This window comes from Cajanus cajan, chromosome 1, assembly GCF_000230855.2.
Source record: "Cajanus cajan strain Asha chromosome 1, NIPB_CcT2T_4, whole genome shotgun sequence".
In the NCBI taxonomy this organism is placed as follows: domain Eukaryota; kingdom Viridiplantae; phylum Streptophyta; class Magnoliopsida; order Fabales; family Fabaceae; genus Cajanus; species Cajanus cajan.
Genome location: NC_138517.1, coordinates 68264906 through 68287605, shown reverse-complemented (window position 1 = coordinate 68287605; position 22700 = coordinate 68264906). Strand labels below are relative to the sequence as shown.

At 33.3% G+C, this 22700-nt stretch overlaps 1 protein-coding gene across 1 annotated transcript; it reads left to right on the top strand.

The window, feature by feature from the left end:
- The first annotated feature begins 9082 nt into the window (after nucleotides 1–9082).
- On the top strand, nucleotides 9083–14014 carry LOC109791673 (mitochondrial phosphate carrier protein 3, mitochondrial). Its single transcript, XM_020350999.3, has 6 exons — nucleotides 9083–9497; nucleotides 11156–11517; nucleotides 12189–12232; nucleotides 12793–13007; nucleotides 13214–13338; nucleotides 13560–14014. The coding sequence occupies exons 1-6, from the start codon at nucleotides 9246–9248 to the stop codon at nucleotides 13615–13617; spliced, it is 1056 nt and encodes a 351-aa protein (XP_020206588.1). The 5' UTR covers nucleotides 9083–9245; the 3' UTR covers nucleotides 13618–14014.
- The last annotated feature ends 8686 nt before the right edge of the window (nucleotides 14015–22700 follow it).

The following is a 22700-nucleotide window of genomic DNA, read 5'->3' as shown; positions in this document are numbered from 1 at the left end:
GGGGTGGTACCTGCAAAAGAGACTCCGATGCTAAAGTTAGTGTTTGTGGGTGTATGAGTCTCGTATAAGTAATGCACGTACCTTTGTGTGTATTGGGGTTTTGTTGGGCCTTGGGCCCAAGATCAGTTTATGACCTAATTGGATAGCGAGCCGATGTCGCCTAGCGCGTGTCCGAGGTCACTACGCGCTGTGATGCCGAGCTCGAGCTCGGCATAGCGGTACTGATAGTACATTTATCATCTTCTAACTTATTAAAATTTACATAAAAATATAAATTTTCATCTTCCAAATTATAAAAATTTACATAAAAATATAAGTTTTATAAACATAATAATATTATTTATCATTTATATTTATCTTGTTAAAATATTATTTTTCATTTTCTAATATTAAACTTATATAAATAATATATGGAAAATACATAATTATTTTTTATTTAAGTTAAACTATTTATATTATTTAATAATATATATATAACAGAAAACAAAAAAATGCAGTACGGAATTCGGATCGGGGAGACCGAATTCTGACAGAGTGGGGGAGAGGCAAAGTAAATGAGTTTATCTGTGTAATAAAATTAGGGGGTCTATTTTTGTAATTTTTTTAAAAATAATTCTAGCACAGTAAAAAATTCACCAGTTTTTTCCAAAATATGCACTTGGTCACTTTTATCCAACCATTGTTCCACACAACACGGACCCGTCAAATTTGACACAAAAATAGATGTAATTCAGATTATCTTGAAACTGAGTGTGTGTCTGGATCCGCGTTCAAAAATCACGTTAACACAGAAATAAGAAATTTTTACTTCTTATTTTCACGTTTTTGATGTGAATTAAGTGTAGCGGACGTGAAACCAAACACGTCATGAATCAGTGGCACTACAACTCATGCTTCCATTTTGGCCTAAATACTCGCACCATTGATTTGTGTGCAGAATTAAGCACCTCTTGCAATTCTGGATCAAAATGTGCCACTCACGATCCCAATTCAGGTTTGTAAAATTGGACTTCACCACCTATTGATTGAAACAACACCAACTAAGAAGTAAGTAAAATAATTTCAATTAACAATTCTGATCTGACTCAGACGCCACTTCACCAAATGAATATAGAATAACAAAAGGCATAATCTCTAAAGATTAAAGATTAATAAGTTAATTTGAATTAAAAAAATTTAAGATAAGAATCAAATGTAGTTTTTAAGAATGTAGAGAAAAATAATTCTCTTAATTGAAAAAATAAATATTTAAATTTTGACTAATTCAATCCTATCTTGAAATTTTACATAAGATTTTTATTTATAGACTTTGATAGATAAAAAGTAATAAATTTTCATTATCATTACTTATTTTTTTCTAGAATTGACTTTCCACTATCTTATAAACTATTATTATGGTTTAAGAAACCTAAAAACTCTAAAAATTGACCTATATAATATGAAAAGGCATCTTTTTTTTTCTTTTTTTTTTATATAACAATATGAAAAGGCATCTAAGTTATTTAAATAAATAAAAATAAGGGAATTATATTAATAATTAAAAAATAGACTTAAGAAACTATTTAACCTAAAAATTAATTAAAGTCCAAACCCATTAATGATTCTTATTGATCATATAAATTTGGACTTGTCATGTTCACTTCAAAATAAGCTCAAATCTTCATCAACATGTAGAAAATATATAATGCTAAATGATATATCTTTATTGACATTGTTTTGCAAATGAATCCATCTTCTTTATTCTTCAAATTCTTTCAAGTGCAAACTTTGATAGATTTCCATCAAATATACGAGCAAGAAAACACGGACTACAAAAAGTAACTCAAAGCTCAGCATGAATTTAGACCTTTCTCTTTTATGCTTATCCCAATTCTTTTGGTTCTTTTTTGAACTTGCCCTTTAAGTGTGATTCCATCAAATAAATGCCTTAAATTTTAATTGTATTCTAATTTATAAATAATTATTTATATCAAGTTGAGTTAAATTATTTATCTTAAATATCAATCGTTCATTAAAAAAATTAATTTTATTACAATTCTTTTTATGGTAAAATTTTTATTACAACTCAATATTTCATATATCAAAATACAATAAATATGAATTTAGAAAGAAAAAGTAGCAATCTGAGAAGTCTTTCTTTGATTATTAATTCTAAATTTTATTAAATTTTAATGTTTACAAAAGGTATTTATAAAAAATGTAAATAATGAACTACTAGAATTTAAAATAAATAAATAAATGATTGATATTATCTTTTGTCATATTAGTTTAATATTTTTTTTAAGAGTTTTAATACGATTGTTATGTAAGAGAGTATTTATAAAAGGTACACTTTAAGGAATAACATAATTGAAGAGAAATTGAAATTAAGTGGAATTTTTTTTAAATCAATTAAAATGAAATTAAATTTTATGATGTCTATTTACAAATTAACATAATAAATGTAATGTAGTAAGTGATTTCAGAAGGCCCAAAAGTCCAATATGGGTGATTTAGTAACCTAGAACGGCTGTTCCCAAACTGGAACGGGCCGTTCCAAACTACTAAATTGACCTATAAATCGTAGTTGAGAACGGGTCGTTCCAAACCCCAGAACGGGCCGTTCTAGATGAATCCCAGAACGGGCTGTTCTAGTTTCAGAATGGACCGTGCAGAACGGGCCGTTCCGGTTTCGAAACGGGCCGTTCTAGCCACTCCTGAACTTCTATAAATAGGGCTTGTGGGAAGTTGAGGAGAATGAGAGGTTTTAGAGAGAAGTTCTGGAGAGGACTCTAGGTCTGTGAGCTCCTTTCTCTCTCTAATTTCTCTGTATGATTCTTTTTCTCCTCTAGATCACTAATGTCTTCTGTCTTCTCTTGAATTTCATACTAGAAAGCTTGTTTTTCAAGGATTGAAGTTCAAGAGTCAAGCTTTGGAGGATATTTCTTTTTCTTCTTCTTCTTCTCAGATTCTTGGCTTTTTAGAGCCAACCTTTAGGTGAGGGAAGCTAGAATGTAGGTTGTTTAATTTCAGGAGAGTTAGAAACTCCATTGATGTATGACTTTGAGAAGTGGTTGAATTAAAGAAATTCCTCATTTTTGGGATTTTTGGGAAAAATGGGGTTTTTGATGATTTTGATGTGTTGATTCGTTGCTTGTTGAATCTGGGTTCATTTTTGAACTGTATGAAGTTTATATGTTGCGTAATTGATGGAATTAAGTTGTTTACATGTTGTTAAAATTATTAAAGTTGTATAGTGATGAAACTAGTTGAAGGAGATTGATGTTCCTTCAATGATTCCATGCTTAGGACCGAAATGCCTTGAGGTTGACTTTAGGAGAAGCTCGAAATCTCCATGAAGAAGTCTTCAATGGAGGAGAAGCCTTAGAAGGAGGTTCGGTCACTTCTAGTTTGATGTAGAAGCTTAAGGAACCTAGGCAAGGTTTGAAACCTTTGGTGAAACCTTAGAGAAGAAAATGTCTCCACGGTTTTGAGAGTGACTCTTGAGAGAGAAATCTGAAGTTTATTTCTCAAATTGTTCAAAAGTGAGTACAAGAGTGGTAATTACAAATATATAGGGTAGAGGTAGCTTCTAGGAGAAGCTAACCTTAACCATGGTTCACTAGGAACCATGGTAAGGTATACTTAACTCCCTACGGTTTAGCAAGCTTGTAGGAGAAGCTAACCTTGACCATGGTTCACTTAAGAACCATGGTAAGGTAAGCTTACCCTACTTGAGTTTAGAAGCTTGCAAGAAAAGCTTCAAAACTCAAGAAGTGTAGCTTGAAATTTCGGCCAAAAGGAAGACAAAGGAGCTAGGCAGCCTTGGACTAATTTTGCTCCATGAATTAATTTGAAAAACCTTGATTTGGTTTAGTTAGGTTCATCATATGATGATGAGACCTAGCTAAATCAAATCTATGAAAAATTAGGAGCAAAATGAGTCCAATATGCAAAATTTTGCCTAGGCCCAACTCAGGCCCAATTTCTAAGCACACTCCCTAGCTTTGCTAAATGTCACCCCTTTTTCCCTACTGAAAAAATACAAAATGAATGTATCAACTAGGGAGGTTAAATGGAGTTAAACTCTTCAAGTAACCTACCTCAAAATCAATATACAAACACTAGAAAAAGCAAGTAAAGTGCCTCACAAATACAAAGGCAAAAATAACCTATACAAAAGGCTATGTATAAACTGTACAATATAAACAAGTAGAACTAGGTCTTCTCTTCATGATAGAGCATTCCAAGTGAAGATTACCTTGGGCTTGACAAGCCCACTAGTCTTCACAAGGTCCAACTCTTCCTGTATTCTTCTAGCCATAGCTCTGGTAACTGGGCCCTTGGCCCATGGTCTATCATATAGTTGAATAGAAAGTTGTCAAGATGGTATATGATGCCTATTGTTGTATTGTTGTAAGTTGTCTATCGTTGTAAGATGCCTATTGTTATATTGTTGTAAGTTGCCTATCGTTGTAAGATGCCTATTATTGTATTGTTGTAAGTTGCCTATCATTGTAAGATGTCTATTGTTGTATTGTCGTAAGTTGCCTATCGTTGTAAGATGCCTATTTTCATAAGTTGCCTATCGTTGTAAGATGCCTATTGTTGTAAAGTTATTATGATACTATAGTTGTAAAGTTGTATGATGTCTATAGTTGTAAAGTCGTAAAGTTGTCTATTATTGTAAAGTTATAAAGCTGCCTATTTGATGGAATCATGCTTTGGAGTGCAAGAGGTGACATACTCAAAGATCCAAGAGGAGTGGGCTAGACATGGAAGATTGGGCCAGTCCAGGCCCAATGGGCCCTATGGGCTTGGAAGGCCCAAACCAAGTTTCAACATGGGCCTATCTTGTTATTAACATCCTTATTATATTTTTGTTAACCTAGTTTGAATATATTTTGGTCTTGTATTTTGGACCATATAGAGTAACATTTTAGGTTATAGGCTAGTTGGGCCTAGTTTTGGGCTTCATGGGTCTTTGGGCTTTTGGTACCCAATATTGGGCTCATTTTCATTCTTGTAATTTTTCCTTTCCATTGTATTTGTTGGACCATTGTAATTGGGTCATTAGAGTAGGATTTAAGGAGGATTTTTAGTTTAAGAGGATTAGGCAAAATTAGGTTTAATTTAGCATGCATTTAAGTTGCATTTTAAGTCACATGGATCATGCCACCTTGGCTGAACATGTGTGACTTAAATTCAACCCTAAATGCACACTAAATCAAAGCCAAATGCACCAAGCACCCATGGGACCGGTCATACACATGTGTGACAAGTTTTGAATTCAAATTCAAATTTCAATTCAAAACTTGGCGCCAACATGGTGGCCACTCATGTGGCGCCAAGTGTCCACCTAATTTTCGGAAGCTATATGTTCCCTCCTTCACCTTATTGTACTCACTTTGAATATTGAATGGAAATTTGAGAGCCTTTGGCCGAGTTTCTCCCCTTCAAAGTCACCAAGATTACTCACCTCAAAACCTTAGGAGTTTATCTTCTTCTTCTCTTTGAAGTGAGTAATCCATTGCTTCTTGAGCTTGGATACTTCCCTCCATAGCTTAGGAAACCTAGATCCGAGTTTCTCTTGTCTTCAAGTGTTCTTCATCACGGTTTCTAATCTCCTTTGAAGAAGATCCGAGCCTAGGAGGAGTTTAGGAAGAGTTTGAGCTTCACTCCTACTACTCACCTCCATCACTATTGTTGTAAAGTTGAAAAGTTGGGGACATATGGTGAAGATATATGTCCTATGTTGAGATACATAGTACTATAAGGTGATAAGTTGAAAGTTGTTTTAAAGTTGGATCCCTTAGTACTGTGTGGGAGGCATGGAAATAGTCGATCCATGTCATGGATGAATGACCGATTTGAGTAAGGTATCTAGCTAGAGATGTAGTCTTTGATTAGGTACTGGAGGGTGCGTGGTACTTGGAGGACAGTGACTGGGCTAACTCCATATGTGGATTGGTGATGCTAGCCAAGGTTGTGGTAGGCTCATACCCAAACCTTTTTTTCCTGACAGTAGTACTAAACCTCCGAGTTTAAGTGACACACCTGAGCAATCACATATTGTTGTCTATACCTGGTTCTCTTCGGAGTTCCTAACGATGTCCTATACCTGACCTGGTTGAGATAGGTCAAACGCTGGATTTGGTAGGGTTTATGCCACCTAGACTACTCAACCTCAGTTGTTGAAGATCTCCTAGTTGTATATGCGTGATGACGCATTAAATTTTAAGTTGTATATTGTTGTTGTTGTATTTAAGTTGCTTCTAAGTTATATGAATGAGTTGGGTTTTATGTTGAGCTGTGTGGTTGTTTGTGATGATGATTGAATGAATGAGTAGTATAGTATTTCCCTATACTTGTATGATTATTTATTGAACTCTATCTTACCTTTCTGTTTCCATGTGGATGGACTACTATGATCATACTGTGTGTGGGAGTAGATCAGGGCTAGGTTAGAGCTGCTGGTTGCGTTCGCTGCTAGAAGTGGAATTTTTTTTAGTTCCTAGTATCAGAGTTACCAACTTGGGTAACAATTTTGTGCTTGATTGACACTAGGGGATATTAGTTTTGGATAACTGTATAAATACCTAATATTTAAAAACTCAATTATTTTGATATATTTTTCATGTTTTTTGTATTTATGAGTTATCTAATTTTATTATTTATCTTAGTTCACTATTTTTAGTGCGATTCTATTAAGTGTAGGGGTTACGACGAGTCGTTACAATAAAATTAAAGATTAAATAAATTAAAAATTAAAGTTTAAAATATTTATTTAAAAACAAGTGAAATTTAAAGGGTTAAGTATTCTTTTCTCAAATATTTATTGTTGGGGTGGCTTTGGTTCTATCTTTTTCTTTAGTCTCAATTTGGTCCAATTTGTCGAAAGCGACAATTTCTTTACTACAAAAAAAAAAAAGTTTTGTGTATTTTGGTCAATTTTGGCGACTTTTTATCTTCACTGTTGAAAAATTGAAACTAAATAGAAAGATATAAGACCTAAATAAAATAAAATAAAGTTAGAAAATCAAACGTAAAATCAAATAAAGTTAGAAGAATAAATTACTAATTTTATGTATAAGATACACATTTTATTTTAAAAATAATGAATTAAAAATTATTTTTTCAATACAAAGACAAAAATATCTTTGATTTATTATAATATTATTTTCTCTCTTCTTGGTTTGTTATCTAACTTTTTCTTACATATTTTATTATCTAATTAACTAGTAAATAGTAACTTTTACTGATCAATTATTTTTTTACTTCTTTTGATTTTATTTTTTCTCTTTATTTATTCACACGTGACACGAAACAATAAAAAAACTGAATCATTCACGTTTACTTGGAGCTAAATCCAAATAACAAATAATTTATGCTAGTGCGTTCCCAAAATTGTACCTCAAAGTCAAAGTCAAAGTCAAACCGACGAAAAGTTTGAAGTGAAAGAAAGAAAAGGGAAGGTGGCGTTAATGGATCCTTCCAAGAAATGACCTGCATCAAGTTGGTACACTTTCCTTCAGGGACGGAGCCAGGATTTCAATACTGGGGGGCCGAGAATTGGAATGATCAAATGAGGCGCTACATTTTTTTAAAAAAAAAAAATTTCAAAGTGATACCACATAGCAGGCCGTACCAGAAGTCCAAAAGTTGAATAAAAAAATAAATTTGGGTTATTCATTTAATTATACATATGAGTTTATATTAAAAATAGGGGGTGCCATATAGTAATATATATGTATATAAAAAAAAATTAAAATTGTTGGGGGGCCGTGGCACCCGTAGGTCCCCCCTTGGCTCCGTCCTTGCTTTCCTTCCAAATAGAATGGACCTGAAATGGAAATATACCTACGAGAGCATCATAAATTAAAACAAATATGCATAATTTTTTTTATCTGATTTAATTTTTGTTTATCACATATATTCTAAATTAGATATAATAATTTTAAAAATATTAATAATTAAAAATAGTTTATCATAATATAAATTATTTTTATCAATATAAATATAATTTATATGTTTAAAAATATTTATTTTACATAAACTTGAAATTAATACAATTATATATTAAAATATACTATACATATTTATATGTATAATTTATTATAAATTTTATTTACATTTAATAAATATTTAGTTTGTATAATATACAACTTAAAATCGTAATTTATATATATATATATATATATATATATATATATATATATATATATATATATGACCCAAACAATTTATTTATAAAAATTAAAATAACATAACATATATAAACTTACTTAGCCTTAAATTTAAACTCTAGTAACATTATTATAATTCTAATAAATAAAAATAAAAACTCCCTTGAAAAAAAATAAAGTGAATTACTTCGAAGAGCTCGTAGCAATTGACACCTTTTTTTTTTTTTCTTTTTTTTTTTTATATATATATAGTACGACGTATTCATATCAATTACAGATTCATGTATCAAAGTTGAGCGTTTTGACCCGATATCAGTTTGACCCACTTCCTTTTTTCTTGGCCTACAAGGCTACAACAAATTTGAAATTACAGCCATATTCGTATTCCGTGAAATAATTAAAGTGATGTGAAATAGAAATAGAATTGACCAAGTCCTTGGAAATTATTACTTTATTCCAGTATTGAAAGAACGTGTGAAAATGATATGTTCTAAGAAGCATTAGGTAAACCTGCAAGGTTTTTTCTCTCCATGTTCTCATCTATTACGCAATCAGTTCTATAAATGATTAGCTATTGTTTTACTTTCGGTGAGGGATCATAAAAAAAATCATTTATTCATTTATAGTTTTGTCGTCCAACTTGATTGATTCCAGTTAAATAAAATAATTTATTCATATTTACAGATTATCTTAAAATAAAAATCATTTATAAAATGTATAATAATATATAGTTAAAATTATTAAAACATACAATAATTAAAAAATAGATTTTAAGATCTCCGTGTATATATATATATATATACACACGTGTGATATATACTTTTTTAAAAAAAAATCATTTGACCAGATTAACCGTTGTTGGTGATGATGTCATCAGAGTCTATAAAAAAGTAAATGCATGTGTTTATTATGAGAAAGTTAAAGTAGGTAGAACTTGAACGTTGTCAAAGTGACACGAGGGAAGATTCGCGCGACAAGATTGCACCCGGTGAATATAAAAGGAAGAAGAGCGAAAAATTGTTTGGTTGTGAGAACTAAGAAGAGAAGAAGTAAGAGAGAAAAGAAGGTTTGATTTGTTTGATGGGTTCATCGGAGTCAGAAAGCATGGGGCGGTATTCTCTGATTCCGAGTTGCCTCTATTCGTCTCCCTTGGCGCAGAAGCAGAAGATGATGGAGGAGTCGAGTTTGGTGATTCATTCTCCGAGTGAGAAGCGCAGCATAGAGATGTTTTCGCCTGCTTTCTACACTGCTTGCACCGTTGGTGGAACCCTCAGCTGTGGCCTCACCCACACCGCCATCACGCCTCTTGACGTTGTCAAATGTAACATACAGGTCTCACTCCATTCATAAATATTTTCTTTTTTAATTTATATATTTGATCTATACATTAAAAATTAAAAATTTTATATTTAAGATACAGAAAATGAATTATTGAAAGGAATAAGTGTAAGTAAATTTACTCGAACGAATCCCTCCTTATCCTGTATATAGTTTTTGTACCAGTTGGCACCCACCTTTGACCCGGTCAAAGGTCGAACACACCAAAACCAAAAGAGACCCCTTCGGCCCTAGACCAAACCGAATACCCACTTCGGTCCTAGACCTAGCCGAATACCCACTTCGGTCCTAGACCTAGCCGAATACCCTCTCGGTTCCTGACCAAGCTGAATACCCACTTCGACCCTAGACCTAGCCGAGTACCCTCTCGGTCCTAGACCTAGTCGGATACCTTCTCGGTCCTAGACCTAGCCGGATACTCCCTCGGTTCCAGGCCAGGCCGAACATCCCCTCAGCCCCAGATCAGGCCGAATACCCTTTCGGGCCTAGACCAGGCTGAATACCTCGTCGGCCTTAGGCTTGACCAAAGACTTAAGGCAAGGAGAACCCACATAAAACACGTGGCAAATTACATGCCCATTATGCAATAACTACCATTCCTGATTAAGAGAAGATTAAGGTTAATTAAAATGTTACCCATCTCCCAAAATAAAAGGCCCACCAGGCCCACTCATGTCACTATAAATACACAGGTGATGGGACATAAATGAGGTACGTTATTATCCAATATAAAGCCTTTATTGCTCTGAACCGAATACTTACTTGATCGTCGGAGTGCCTTTGCATGTACCCTCCCCCACCCCTCGGAGATAGTATTCGGTCGGCACCTAAGACTTAGAAGACCAAGAAGGAAGAACAACAAGAGGAGTGTTTCTACGCAGGAACAGTTTTTTTCTGTTATTATTTTCATGCTCTGTTTTGACTTTTAATTGTGAAAATGGCGCCTTATTTTCTGTGTTTCCTGTTTTTATTTTATTTTATTGTATTTTCCAGTTTCCGTTCTTTTTTCATAAAATAGGAAAAAAAATTATGTGATATTTTTGAATTAAAAATAGAGGAAAAAAAACAATAAAATTTGGGAAAATGTTTTTTATTTTCACTCATAATTAAAAAAAAAAAAAAAAAAAAAGTCACCTTATTCCGATCATGTTATATATTTATAAAAGCTTGTATAAGAAATAATTAAAAAATAGGGTAAAATATAGGTAATAATTTTAGAATTTAATCATCGTGTACATAAATAGTAATTTTTTTTATACTATAAACTATCATATATCATTGTTGGCATGATTTATTTATTTATTTATTTATAATCAAAATGAACAATCTATCATAAATAGTAGTTTGTGAATACATGACAGTATAGTACATCACCCATTTTCTTATATAGTTTAGTAATAATTAAAAGTAAAAAACAGAAAAGAATTTCTCCAAACAAATGTAGCTAGTTTTGATATATCCACGATGGTATTGCCACAGCAATCCTAGCTACATTTTAATTTAAGTAATTGCAACCACGACTATAGCCACAGTCATTACCAATTAATCTTTAGAGTTTAGATATTGCCTATGTATTACTGTTACAAAAAATCAATTGCCAACTCTTACGTGATTTGGTGCATGGTTAACATGTAGTAAGTTATGAATTTCAGATTGACCCTGTGAAGTACAAGAACACCAGCACTGGATTTGGCCTCATACTAAAGGAGCAGGGAGTGAGGGGCTTGTTCCGTGGGTGGGCACCGACCCTTGTTGGTTACAGCGCACAGGGTGCCTTCAAATATGGACTCTATGAGTACTTCAAGAAGTACTATTCTGACATAGCTGGTCCAGAGTATGCAACAAAGTACAAGACATTGATTTACCTAGCTGGTTCGGCTTCTTCTGAGTTAATTGCAGATGTTGCTCTTTGCCCATTTGAGGCTGTTAAGGTTAGAGTTCAAACTCAGCCTGGTTTTGCTAGAGGCCTGTCTGATGGACTACCAAAATTGGTCAGAACTGAAGGAGTCTCAGGGTATGCTTGTCATTTTATGAATGTTCTTAATTAATTATCCCTTCCCATTGAAAGTGGTGTGAAGCCATCAATAAATTCATTCAAAATCACAAATTTGGTGGGTCTTATTTCTCATTTAGTGAGTCTCTCTTAATGTAGTATTAAGACCTACTAAAACTTGTGATTTTTAATCAAAAGTAAAAAGAGTATTAACCAAAGAATATTAAAAACAGTGTTGCTAGCATTTTTCTTCCTTGCAATTGCTTTTCCAGGCATTCATGTGTCAGTCCAAAGGCAAAGTTACTACAACTATGTTTTAGATACACCAGTAAACAAAATTATTTACTATTATTTTTTTTGTAAAATAAGAAAAAAGTAAGTTGACAAAAAGACTTAACATATAACTTTCTTATTTAAAGTAAAAAAAGAAAAACATCTTTTAAATTTTTCTTTAAGTCTCACTTATGGTTGGACCAATAAATGTCAGCTCGTATTTTATCTTAGTAAATCAGACAGGCATTTGAGACATGAGTTATCCGATCTATGTTCAATGGTTACAATGCACTAACTTCATGAATGTGTGGAAAAGCTGATTTCACTGTTTCCTGTTTTGTGAATTTATGTTGTACATTTTACTTATGATAGAAACTGTTATTAGGATAAGCATTTAATGAAATGTCATATGATTTCAGGTTGTACAAGGGAATTATGCCTCTTTGGGGAAGACAGGTTCCATGTAAGTTCCCCCATCTTATACTCTGTAGTTTGCGCTATAAGGTGCTTTTTTGCTTAATTGGCTGCTCATATTGATTAGTTTAGTTTATGAATTCATTTTCTTTTTTTACAGATAATTCCAAAAATGTCACTTTTTTTTTTGTTTCCTATTGTCCGTAATATATTTTGGAGTTTGAGTCCAAATTTGACCACTAAGTATTCTGCTAATAATATACTATTTTTTCTGGCGGATACTGGTTGGTATTTTTCTTTTCTTATGTGTCACTAAAATTTGGCAGGATTTTTCATGGTAGTGTTAGTCATAGGACAATATAGTTTAGTAAAATAATAGGGCAACCAGTGAAATTTAAGAAGTTCTGTAATTGACTAATCTGAAAATTTGTCAAGAGTCTATGTATTGTTGCTCCTTTTTCTTTTTATGCAAACGTGTCATTATACAAAATCCTATCAATGATTACTATTTTTTTCCCTCTTTATTGCAATTACTTTGGAAAATTGCTCTGTTGTCATTTATTGATGATTTTGAATGCATTTACCCATATCATTTTTTCTTTCTTGCAGATACAATGATGAAGTTTGCTTCTTATGAAAATATAGTTGAGATGATCTATAAGCATGCCATCCCCAGACCAAAACATGAATGCAGCAATTCCCTGCAACTAGGAGTGAGCATTGTCGGTGGATACATGGCTGGTATATTATGTGCCGTTGTTTCTCATCCTGCTGATAACCTTGTTTCTTTCCTGAACAATTCCAAAGGGGCAACGGTTGGTGATGTAAGTGCCATATTTGATATATATTTAATGCTGCTGTGTTACTGTTTTGTATTCTGTCTCCATAACTGTATCTGAAACATCATGTGATCAACATCAACCTGTCTAATGAAAAAAATAAATAAAAAATGCAATGTTTCATAGTTTTAATTGAAAGAATACATATTCCTGGAGTACTAATGTACTATTTTTTTTCTTCCAAAATGCAGGCTGTGAAGAAGCTTGGATTATGGGGTCTGTGTACCCGTGGTCTTCCTCTTCGTATTCTTATGATTGGAACTCTCACTGGAGCACAATGGGGAATATATGATTCATTCAAAGTTTTTGTGGGGCTGTAAGTTTGCACTATGTGCTAGCTTGGTCTGATATAGAACATGTCTGAATACAAGTTTATAAGAACTTTAGATAGTTTATTTCTTGAAAATAAAGAAATTTTTTTGGTAGAGAAACTCTTAAAAACACGTCTAACTTATATTCATACATGCTCTTAGTTTTGGTTTTGATTTCATTCATTTGGCTATGGGGATAATGAAATTATTTTTTCTTAATTATCAGGCCTACCACTGGTGGTGTTGCTCCTGCTGCTGTTCCTGCTCCCGCTTCTGCTGCTTAGATTGCAAAGGTGTAGTGTCCAATGGATTAGCAAGATAAAAATTCAATATTTCTGTTTCAGAAACATAGCAAACCAGCGAATGTACCATAAAAAATCAAAGAAGAAATGCTGAAGTTGCTAAATAGGGAACTTCATATGAAGTGAAGGAGAATGCTAACAAGTGTCTTTGAGATACTGGTTATTTAGTTAAGGAATAAAAAAGTAGAAAAAAGTGTCTTCATAATAAATCATAAAACTTTATAAATATCATTTATTTACTAGTGTCTTGCGAACACACACTAGCTACCTAGAGTGAATAGTTGTTGTTATAGTTTTATGGTTTGTAAAATTTTTGAACAGCTGTGTATTGAAGTTCTACCTCACTTCAGTGACTAATTGGAAATCACGCTTTCATTTATTTGTTCTTTTTCTCCTTCTTTCCCCTCAACAAAAACCCTATTGTTGTTACAAGGTTTGAAAGGAATTGATATTCGTACTTGATGTCTTTCTAATTGTCAAATTGATCATATTTTTTTTTTCCATTACTTATTATAATATGTTTGTACCGGTTTACTGGTTGGGTTTTAAAGCATTATGTAGTATGTACGAAATAAAAGGAACAGGAAACACCAGGTGCGCCAAGTGACGAAAAATTGAGGTATATTTCAGCGGAACAAATCTATTATCATATCAAGTAATTTGTATAAATTTTTTCAACCATTTTATTCTTAAGATTTTAAATAACCAAAAATAATATTAAAAAATTAATTATTCTTACAAATTCAAAACTCGAATTTCACAATCTTAATATTTGAAAACTAGATATAATCTAATAAATATTAAAAATTCTTAAATATCTTTAAATAAATATAAAGATACAAGTCACTTGACCTCACTAGTTTAGTGATTAAGATAATATCTTCTTACATAGAAGTAAAAAAAAAAAAAAAAAAAAAAAAAAAAAAAAAAAAACAATGACATTTTGGATTATTTGGATATATAGTCATAAATGAATATAATCACAATTTAATTAAAATTAAGATAAACCTTTAATGAGATGAAATTAATAATAAAAAATGTAGGATGACTAGACTGTGAGTATCCGTTCACATGCTCCCTATGTATAGTTTAGTAATCATTAAATTTACCATGATTTTAGAATTTTCTTGTATTTTTTTTTGTTGGTAGATATTAGGATATACAAGACAAAAATAACTGATTCTAAATATTTGTAGTTTTGATTGATAAAATAGTAATAGTATGAAATAAAGAGTTATCGAGAATTCGAATTTCTCTCCTCTTTTTCTTTTTCAAGGAATAGATTTTTTATATATTTGATCGAATAGTCTGTATATAATTTTTTGAACTAGACTATATATCATCACGTAGTTCAACCCAAAAACTTAGATAGAAATAAGGAAAAATAATTTTTTAATATGACATGTCCAACTCAACCCAACATAAATAGCAAGATTTAAGTGATTTTTTTTTTTACTTCATTGGATCCCATATCTCGAGAAGTTATGGAAAGAGCAAGTTCAAAACCTCCTAAATTACTTTTCAAATCTTGCATTCAATTTCAATGAAAAATCATATGTACGGATTGGAGGAAATCTTTCGTATCTTTCAGGATCCAACTACAATATGAAGTCAAAAAGTTAAAATAAAGTATTTTAACCCTTATAAAAGTAATTAAAAAAAAATTGATTCCTCCTTTCACGCTCATGTCATAATGGGAGAATTTTTCATTAAAATAAATTTTTTTAAATTACAAAAAAAAAACCTTTATCAATTTATTTACCCAATTAGCACCTTTTACTATTCACATTTAAAATTCGATTGCTGGAAAATCGAATTCTGAGTTGTTAAATTTTATTTTAATTTTTCTTTTTGCGTTTTGGGCATGGTATAAAACTGGATCCAGAACGGTCCGTTCAACTTTTAGAACGGGTCGTTTTTCTTGTAGAACGCCTCGTTCTCCTTTCAGAATGGGTCGTTCTCCTTTCAGAATGGGTCGTTCTCCTTTCAGAACGGGCCGTTCCGGATGCAAAAATACACACATGATGAATGGATCAAAACGGACCGTTCTGCTTGGACGTTCCAATTTCAAAATTAACAGACAACGCGTGCAAGCAGAACGGCCCGTCCTGCTTAGAGAACGAGCCGTTTCAGTTACAACATTAACACACAACCTGAACTACAAACATGAAAGAAAAAAAAAAATTTAAACACTACTCAAAATTCGGTTTTCCGGGAACCGAATTCTGAGCAAAACAAAAAACAAAAAAATTGAAGTTCATAATTCGGTTCCTCGGAAACCAAATTCTGAGTGTGCTGTTTTGGTAAAAAAAATTTAAAAAAAAATTATTTCAGTAAAAAATTCCAGTGGAGGTATTGTAGAAGAAAAAAAATCGTAAGATTTGATTCAATTTATAGCAATTGATTAGTTAACATAGTTATTAACCGTATTGGAAAACATGTAAAAAAAATCACTAACTTTTCAAATTATCTATCTAGTTATGAAAAAATTTGACAAAAGACAAACAAATCCACTATATGAAGCAATATGTGGAGTAATAATAGTGAAAGTAAGACGGATAAATACATCAATTATTAAGTTCTCATTGAAATAGGATCCAGATAAGGAAAAATCTTAGCATTAATAGGGGCATCCTAAAAGTATCTATTTTGAAATATGGCTTTCAAATTAAGTTATAAACTAATGAAATGTTACGTATGAGTGTTACAATAAATGCAAAACTCTTAACCATTAATTAGATTTAACACAACAATTAATAAATAAGTTATTAGGAGAATTATAACAATAAACAAATAATTAATAGTTTATCTATTAAAATTATAAGTTAATAGTATTTGTTAGGTTGAAAAGTGATATAAAAAAGTAAAAAAGAAAAGACTTAATAGAAAAGTATCACCTAAACTTATTTTTTTTGTCATACGTTATAGCTAGAAGTTTGTTAATTATTTTTCATTTAATTTTCCTCTTGTGAACAATAAAATATGTCATTCTTAACTTTTTTTTAAAAAAAAAATTATTGGAGATCGTCGTCAGAGAATCCTTAGTAATATAATGTTAAAAGAATCTAGCAACAGTCTTGGCCTAGAACATTCGATGAGAGTAATCTATCTTCCTAGACTTAATTGTTCTTATATATAGTGGTATAGCACTACAGACATGAATCTCACTTTCCTCCTTGTGATCCCATAAATCACGTCTCATTATGGACTCATAAATCTCAGTGTTTAGGATCGTTATATTGCTCATCCCGCGAATCGTGGGATGTTATTGATTGTCTAAGCGGATGAATGAATCCTCCTATATTTAAGTCCCCATACGTATAATTCGAGCCTTGTGGTATACAACACTTATCCATTATCCAAGAGATATCTTGTTAGTGGACTCGACATTTTGCCGATGTGCCTCGGGTCGGCCAATGAGAGACCACCTCGATACCAAACCCTCTAGGCTTGAGCACTATGGGATGACGAGTATATCGAATCGTCATTTTGCCGACGTGCCTTAGGTCGATCCACGGGAGACTACCACGGTACATAGCCCTCCATGCTCGATCACTAAGGTGCGAAGAGTATGTTGGATCAGCATTTTGCCAACGTGCCTTAAATCAGTCCATGGGAGACCACCACGGTACCAAACCCTCCAAGCTTGAGCATTGTGGAACAACGAGTATATCGAATTGACATTTTCCAAACGTTCCTTTGGTCGGTACATGGGAGACCACCACAATACATAGCCCTCCATGCTCAAGCACTAAGGTGCGAAGAGTATGTCGAATCGGCATTTTGCCGACATGCCTTGGGTCTGTCCATGGTGTTGGAGATGGTTGAGATGATGAAGATCATTGAGATGACAAGAAGACCCCTCAAGAAGTTTTAGTTTTGATGATATTGTATAAATGATGTTTGAGCCTATGTAAAAGGATATTGTATTGATTGTAATAGATATAGGTTTGTGTGTGTGTTTGTTTATGTTTGATGATGTATGCTTAATTCAAGAATTTTTCAAGCTTTTAAAGAATCCAGGAATTTGTTTTTTTAAGTATTTTTATGACTAAGCATGAATTAATAGATTATCTTGAAAATGGTAATTTACTACCAAGTGTTTAAACATAAAAATAGAACTTGATTCAAACAAGAGTTTTCAAGGCAACTTTGTTAATCAAATTACTGTAGACACCCAATTTCGTCCGGACCCATAAAAGTAATGAAATGGACGTCTATTATCAAGGAAAGGAACTTCCGAAGCATGGAAGCAATAGGACATGACATCAGAAAGCCTAAAGCCCAAACAAGCTGATGGAAAACTTGATGGAGAATCTGGATTGATGTGAATCCTCTTCAAGTTCCTCCCTAGATCTTCGGCTCCTTGATTCTTCCTAAGCTTTGCTAAGGTCTCCAATGGAGGAGGAGACCTTAGAACCACCACGGTTTGGTGGAGAACTCTCCCAAGAGACGCCACTCCTTGATGAAGAGATAAGTCTCTTCAATTCTCACCACACTCTTCTAGTGATGGGATAAGAGAATCAGATGAATATCAAAGAGGTTTAGGGACTTTTAGAAGAGAGAAATCTGAATAATCTTCATAAAATAATTCTCAATATCTCAAAAAGTGTTTTACAATGAAAGGAAAACAAGTATATAGGAGTAGGAAGCTTGGAGAGCAAGCTACCCTTAACCATGGTTCACTAGGAACCATGGTAAGGTCTAGCTAACCATCCATGGTCTAGAGGCTTGGAGAGCAAGCTACTCACTTAGCTTGCTTGGTAAGCAAGCTAAGGAGAAGCTTGTGCTTCAAGCTTGAGAGGAGACAAGCAATTCGGCCAATGTGAACACAAGCTAAGGTGGGCGGCTCTTTGGACTTTATTTTACTCCAACCGGTTTTGAAAATGTTGATTTGGTTTAGTTAGGTTCATCCAATGTGAATGGAACCTAGCTAAATCAAATCTATGAAAAATTAGGAGTAAAATGAGTCCAATATGTAAAAATTTGCATATGCCCACCTCTAGGCCCAATTGCTAGTAACACTCTCTAGCTTGCTAGTGAAACTCTCTAGCTTGCTAATTCCACTCTCAATCCTACTACTAGAAAACTAAGAAAATAGTGTATTTCTAGATTAGGTTAAATGGAGTCAAAGTGTCCAAGTAACCTATCCTAGAAACAATATACAATAGCTAGTAAAGGAATCAACTATACAAGTATGTACAATGGAAACTCAAGAGACTAATAAGAGGAATCATAATCAATGCTCATGAGGAGCAAAGGTCTAAGAAGCACCTACTCTGTAGAAACCTCCTCTAGCTTCCTAACCATGGACCTAGTTAAAGGCCCAATGGTCTTCAAGTGTAAGCCTCCTTAGATCAACCTTGACCCTTCTTAGTCTTACCTCTTCCAAAGGGATCCTTGGGGATTAGATTTCCATCACAAGCTGGTTTTAGTATCAGGGAACGGGCTGTTGCAAAACCGGAACGGGCCGTTCCCGATTTGGAACGGGTCATTCCAAGTTCCTAAAAGGGCCTAAAACCCTAGTTTGGAACGGGCCGTTCTTAAACTAGAACGGGTCGTTCCAAGCTCCTAAAAAAGGGCTAAAACCTTAATTGGAACAGGTCGTTCCCGAAATTGGAACGGGTCGTTCCTAAACTGGAACAGGCCGTTCCAAGTTATTAAAAAGGCCTAAAAACCCTTATTTGGAACGGCCGTGTCAGCCTAGTCAATTATGTGTTAATCTCATCTCTGGAACGGGCCGTTCTAGTTTCAGAATAGGTCGTTCCAGTTACAAAATTAACACAGAATGGTCGGATCCAGAACGGGCCGTTCCGATTTTGGAACAGGCCATTTTGGAAACTTTTTGATGTTTATAAATAGACAGCTCGGGCATAGTTCTCAGGGCCACAAAATTTTGTCCAAGACTCCTTAGAGCTCGAAATTTCTCTTTCTTTCTCTCTTATTGTATTTCTTGAGTTTTGTGAGGCTTATTGTAGTGTGAAAGGTTACCACAAAGCACCTAAAAATCTCCATATTTGAAGATTCAATAGAGCTCGTTCAAGAGGTATTTCAGTCAATCTTCTTCTCTCCCTTTTATTTCTTATCTTTTATAAACATTGTTATAATAAAAACAATCATGTAGAAATTTTAGGATTTTAATTGTATAATTTAAATTTCAAGCATGTAAATAGTCATCAATAAAAAGGGATTAAATATTTATATTATTATTGTTTATAATGCTAACTTCATCAGAGGGTACCGATTAAGGGCGTTGTAGGGGTGCTTAGTACCTTCCCTACACGTAACCGACTCCCGAACCCAATTCTGGTTATCAAGGCCATTATTGGACCTTTAAAAGCCTTTTCTTTTTCCAATGTTTTGAGTAAAACATTGGTGGTGACTCCATGAACCTATTTTCAAAAACCATTAATTAAGGATTAGTCTGGCGTCCGGGAATTCCTTAATTGATGAGATTTTTAAAAGGATGTCTAAATCATAGGTTGCAAGATCGAAAATTTTCGGGTTGCGACAGATGGCGACTCCACTGGGAATTGTTTAAAGAGGGTCACGCCCATTTAATTGATGAAGTTAATAAAATAAGAATAATAATTTAAATATTTTCCCCTTTACCTTGTTTGTTTTCTTTGTTTGACTTTGATATATATCTGTTTGCCTGTTTAAATTCTGCACTTGTTTGAATAAAAATTGTACACAAACATTTGCACACAACAGTTTCCCCTACATCCGGGGGCATGAGGGTATTAAACATAGGGAATGGTTGACGTACGACCGACCCAAGTTTGGCCTTGGAGCCTGCGAACCTTGTCTTCTTTTGAAAATCTCATCAATTAAGGAATGTCCGGACGCCAGACTAATCCTTAATTAAAGGTTTTTAAAAATAGGTTCATGGAGTCGCCACCAATGTTTTACTCAAAACATTGGAAAAAGAAAAGGTTTTTAAAAGTCCAATAATGGCCTTGATAACCAGAATTGGGTTCGGGGGTCGGTTACGTGTAGGGAAGGTATTAAGCACCCCTACAACGCCCTTAATCGGTACCCTATGATGAAGTTAGCATTATAAACAATAATAATATAAATACTTAATCCCCTTTTATTGATGACTATTTACATGCTTGAAATTTAAATTATACAATTAACCCTAAAATTTCTACATGATTGCTTTTATTATAATAATATTTAAAATAAAAGAAGTGAAAGATGGAGCAAGAGATTAATGAGCAATACCTCGTAACAAACTTTATTAGATCTTTAACTATGGAGACTTTTTGCGCTTTTTGGCTACCTTTCACACTACAATATGCCTTACAAAACTCAAGAAATACAATACGAGGGAGAAAGAGAAATTTCGAGCTCTAAGGAGTATTAGACGAAATTTTGTGGCTTGAGAACTGTGTCCGAATTGTCTATTTATAGGCATCAAAAAGTTGCTAGCACGGCCCGTTCCAAAATTGGAATGGCCCATTCTGGATCCGACCATTCTGTGTTAATTTTGTAACTGGAATGGCCTGTTCTAAAACTAGAACGGCCCGTTTCAGAGATGAGATTAACACATGATTGACTAGGTTGGAACAGCCGTTCCAAACAAGGGTTTTTAGGCCATTTTAATAACTTGAAACGACCTGTTTCAATTAAGGTTTTAGCCCTTTTTTAGGAGCTTGGAACGACCCGTTCCAGTTTAGGAATGACCCGTTCCAAACTATGGTTTTAGGCCCTTTTAGGAACTTGGAACGACCCGTTCCAAATTGGGAACGACCTGTTCCAGTTTTGCAACAGCCTGTTCCTGGCTACTAAAACCAGCTTGTTTGGGATTTTAGGCCTTCTGATGTCATGTCTTGTTATTTCCATGCTTGGGAGCTCCATTTCTTTGATGATAGACGTCCATTTCATTGCTTTAGTTAGTCCGAACGAAATTGGGTGTCTACAATTACCATTCAGGGTAATAGATTACCAAACCTGTTACTGGAAAAGGATATTCAAATGTCCTATGTGTTAATATATTACCAAGTCTGTTACTAAACATATTTTTAAAGAACTCTCTGAGGTAACAGATTACCAAAATTGGTAATAGATTAAAACAGAGTCTCTTTCTTGGAATCAGGCTTAAAAATGAAGTTTTCATCATGTTAATCGATTACCAAGATAGATAATCGATTACCACAGAATGACATGCAATTCTAGGACTTTTCAAGCTCGGGTTAATCGATTACCACCTGGGATAATTAATTACCTTGGACAGTTTTCATGTTTCTAGTTCAAATAAAGAGCTAGTAACAGACTGCCTTCACAGGTAGTAGATTACTTTTATTATTAGTCTTTATAACTAAATCACGTCTTGCACTCTATAAAATCAATCTTTTTGAAATTTAAAAAGAGACCCAAGAGAACTTTTAGAAATCTAAAGAAAATAAATATTTTCAAAAACAAGATTAAAAAGTGTTTACTAAAGAAACTTTCTGAAATTTCAAGAAGCACAAAGATAGGACATGAATTCTTCAAAGAAGATATTCAATAACTGTATTCAAGAGTTAAAGATCAACATCTTCACAAAATTAGGTGATATTACTCTAATCTTGAAACTTGTATTTTTGTTTTTGACTGGTGTATCTCTTGAGATAAGGTATATCAACAAGAGATGGTGAAATCTTGAGAAGGGTTTCTCAAGTAATTTCTGTGGGGTACAGAAATTTTGATTGTTTTCAATCTTATGGTTTCAAGATTGATGTGTGTTTAATATTCTCGTAATATTGTGTGTGCAAGGTATTTGTAAACAATATTATAGTGAATGATCTTTGATTTGGTGGGGTGCTAAATCAAGGAAAACTGGATGTAGGCCAAGTGGGTGGCTGAACCAGTATAAATTTCTCTGTTCTTTATCTTCTAACCCTTATCTTTAAAGAATCTTGTTGATTTCATGTTTCAAAGATTTTAAAGATTTGGAAAAATGAAATTTCAATTATAGTACCAATTATGATCTTAATTCTTGTAATTGAACTTGAGTAAAAGGAAGGTAATATAAAATCAACCTTGATTACAAGTGATTGATTCACTGCTCATACTTTGAT

Excerpts from the sequence above, each read along its gene's own strand:
- LOC109791673 (XM_020350999.3), top strand. The coding sequence starts at position 9,246 with ATGGGTTCATCGGAGTCAGAAAGCATGGGGCGGTATTCTCTGATTCCG. Across the intron at positions 9,498-11,155 it reads TTGTCAAATGTAACATACAG|ATTGACCCTGTGAAGTACAA; the intron begins GTCTCACTCCAT and ends TATGAATTTCAG. Across the intron at positions 12,233-12,792 it reads TTGGGGAAGACAGGTTCCAT|ATACAATGATGAAGTTTGCT; the intron begins GTAAGTTCCCCC and ends TCTTTCTTGCAG.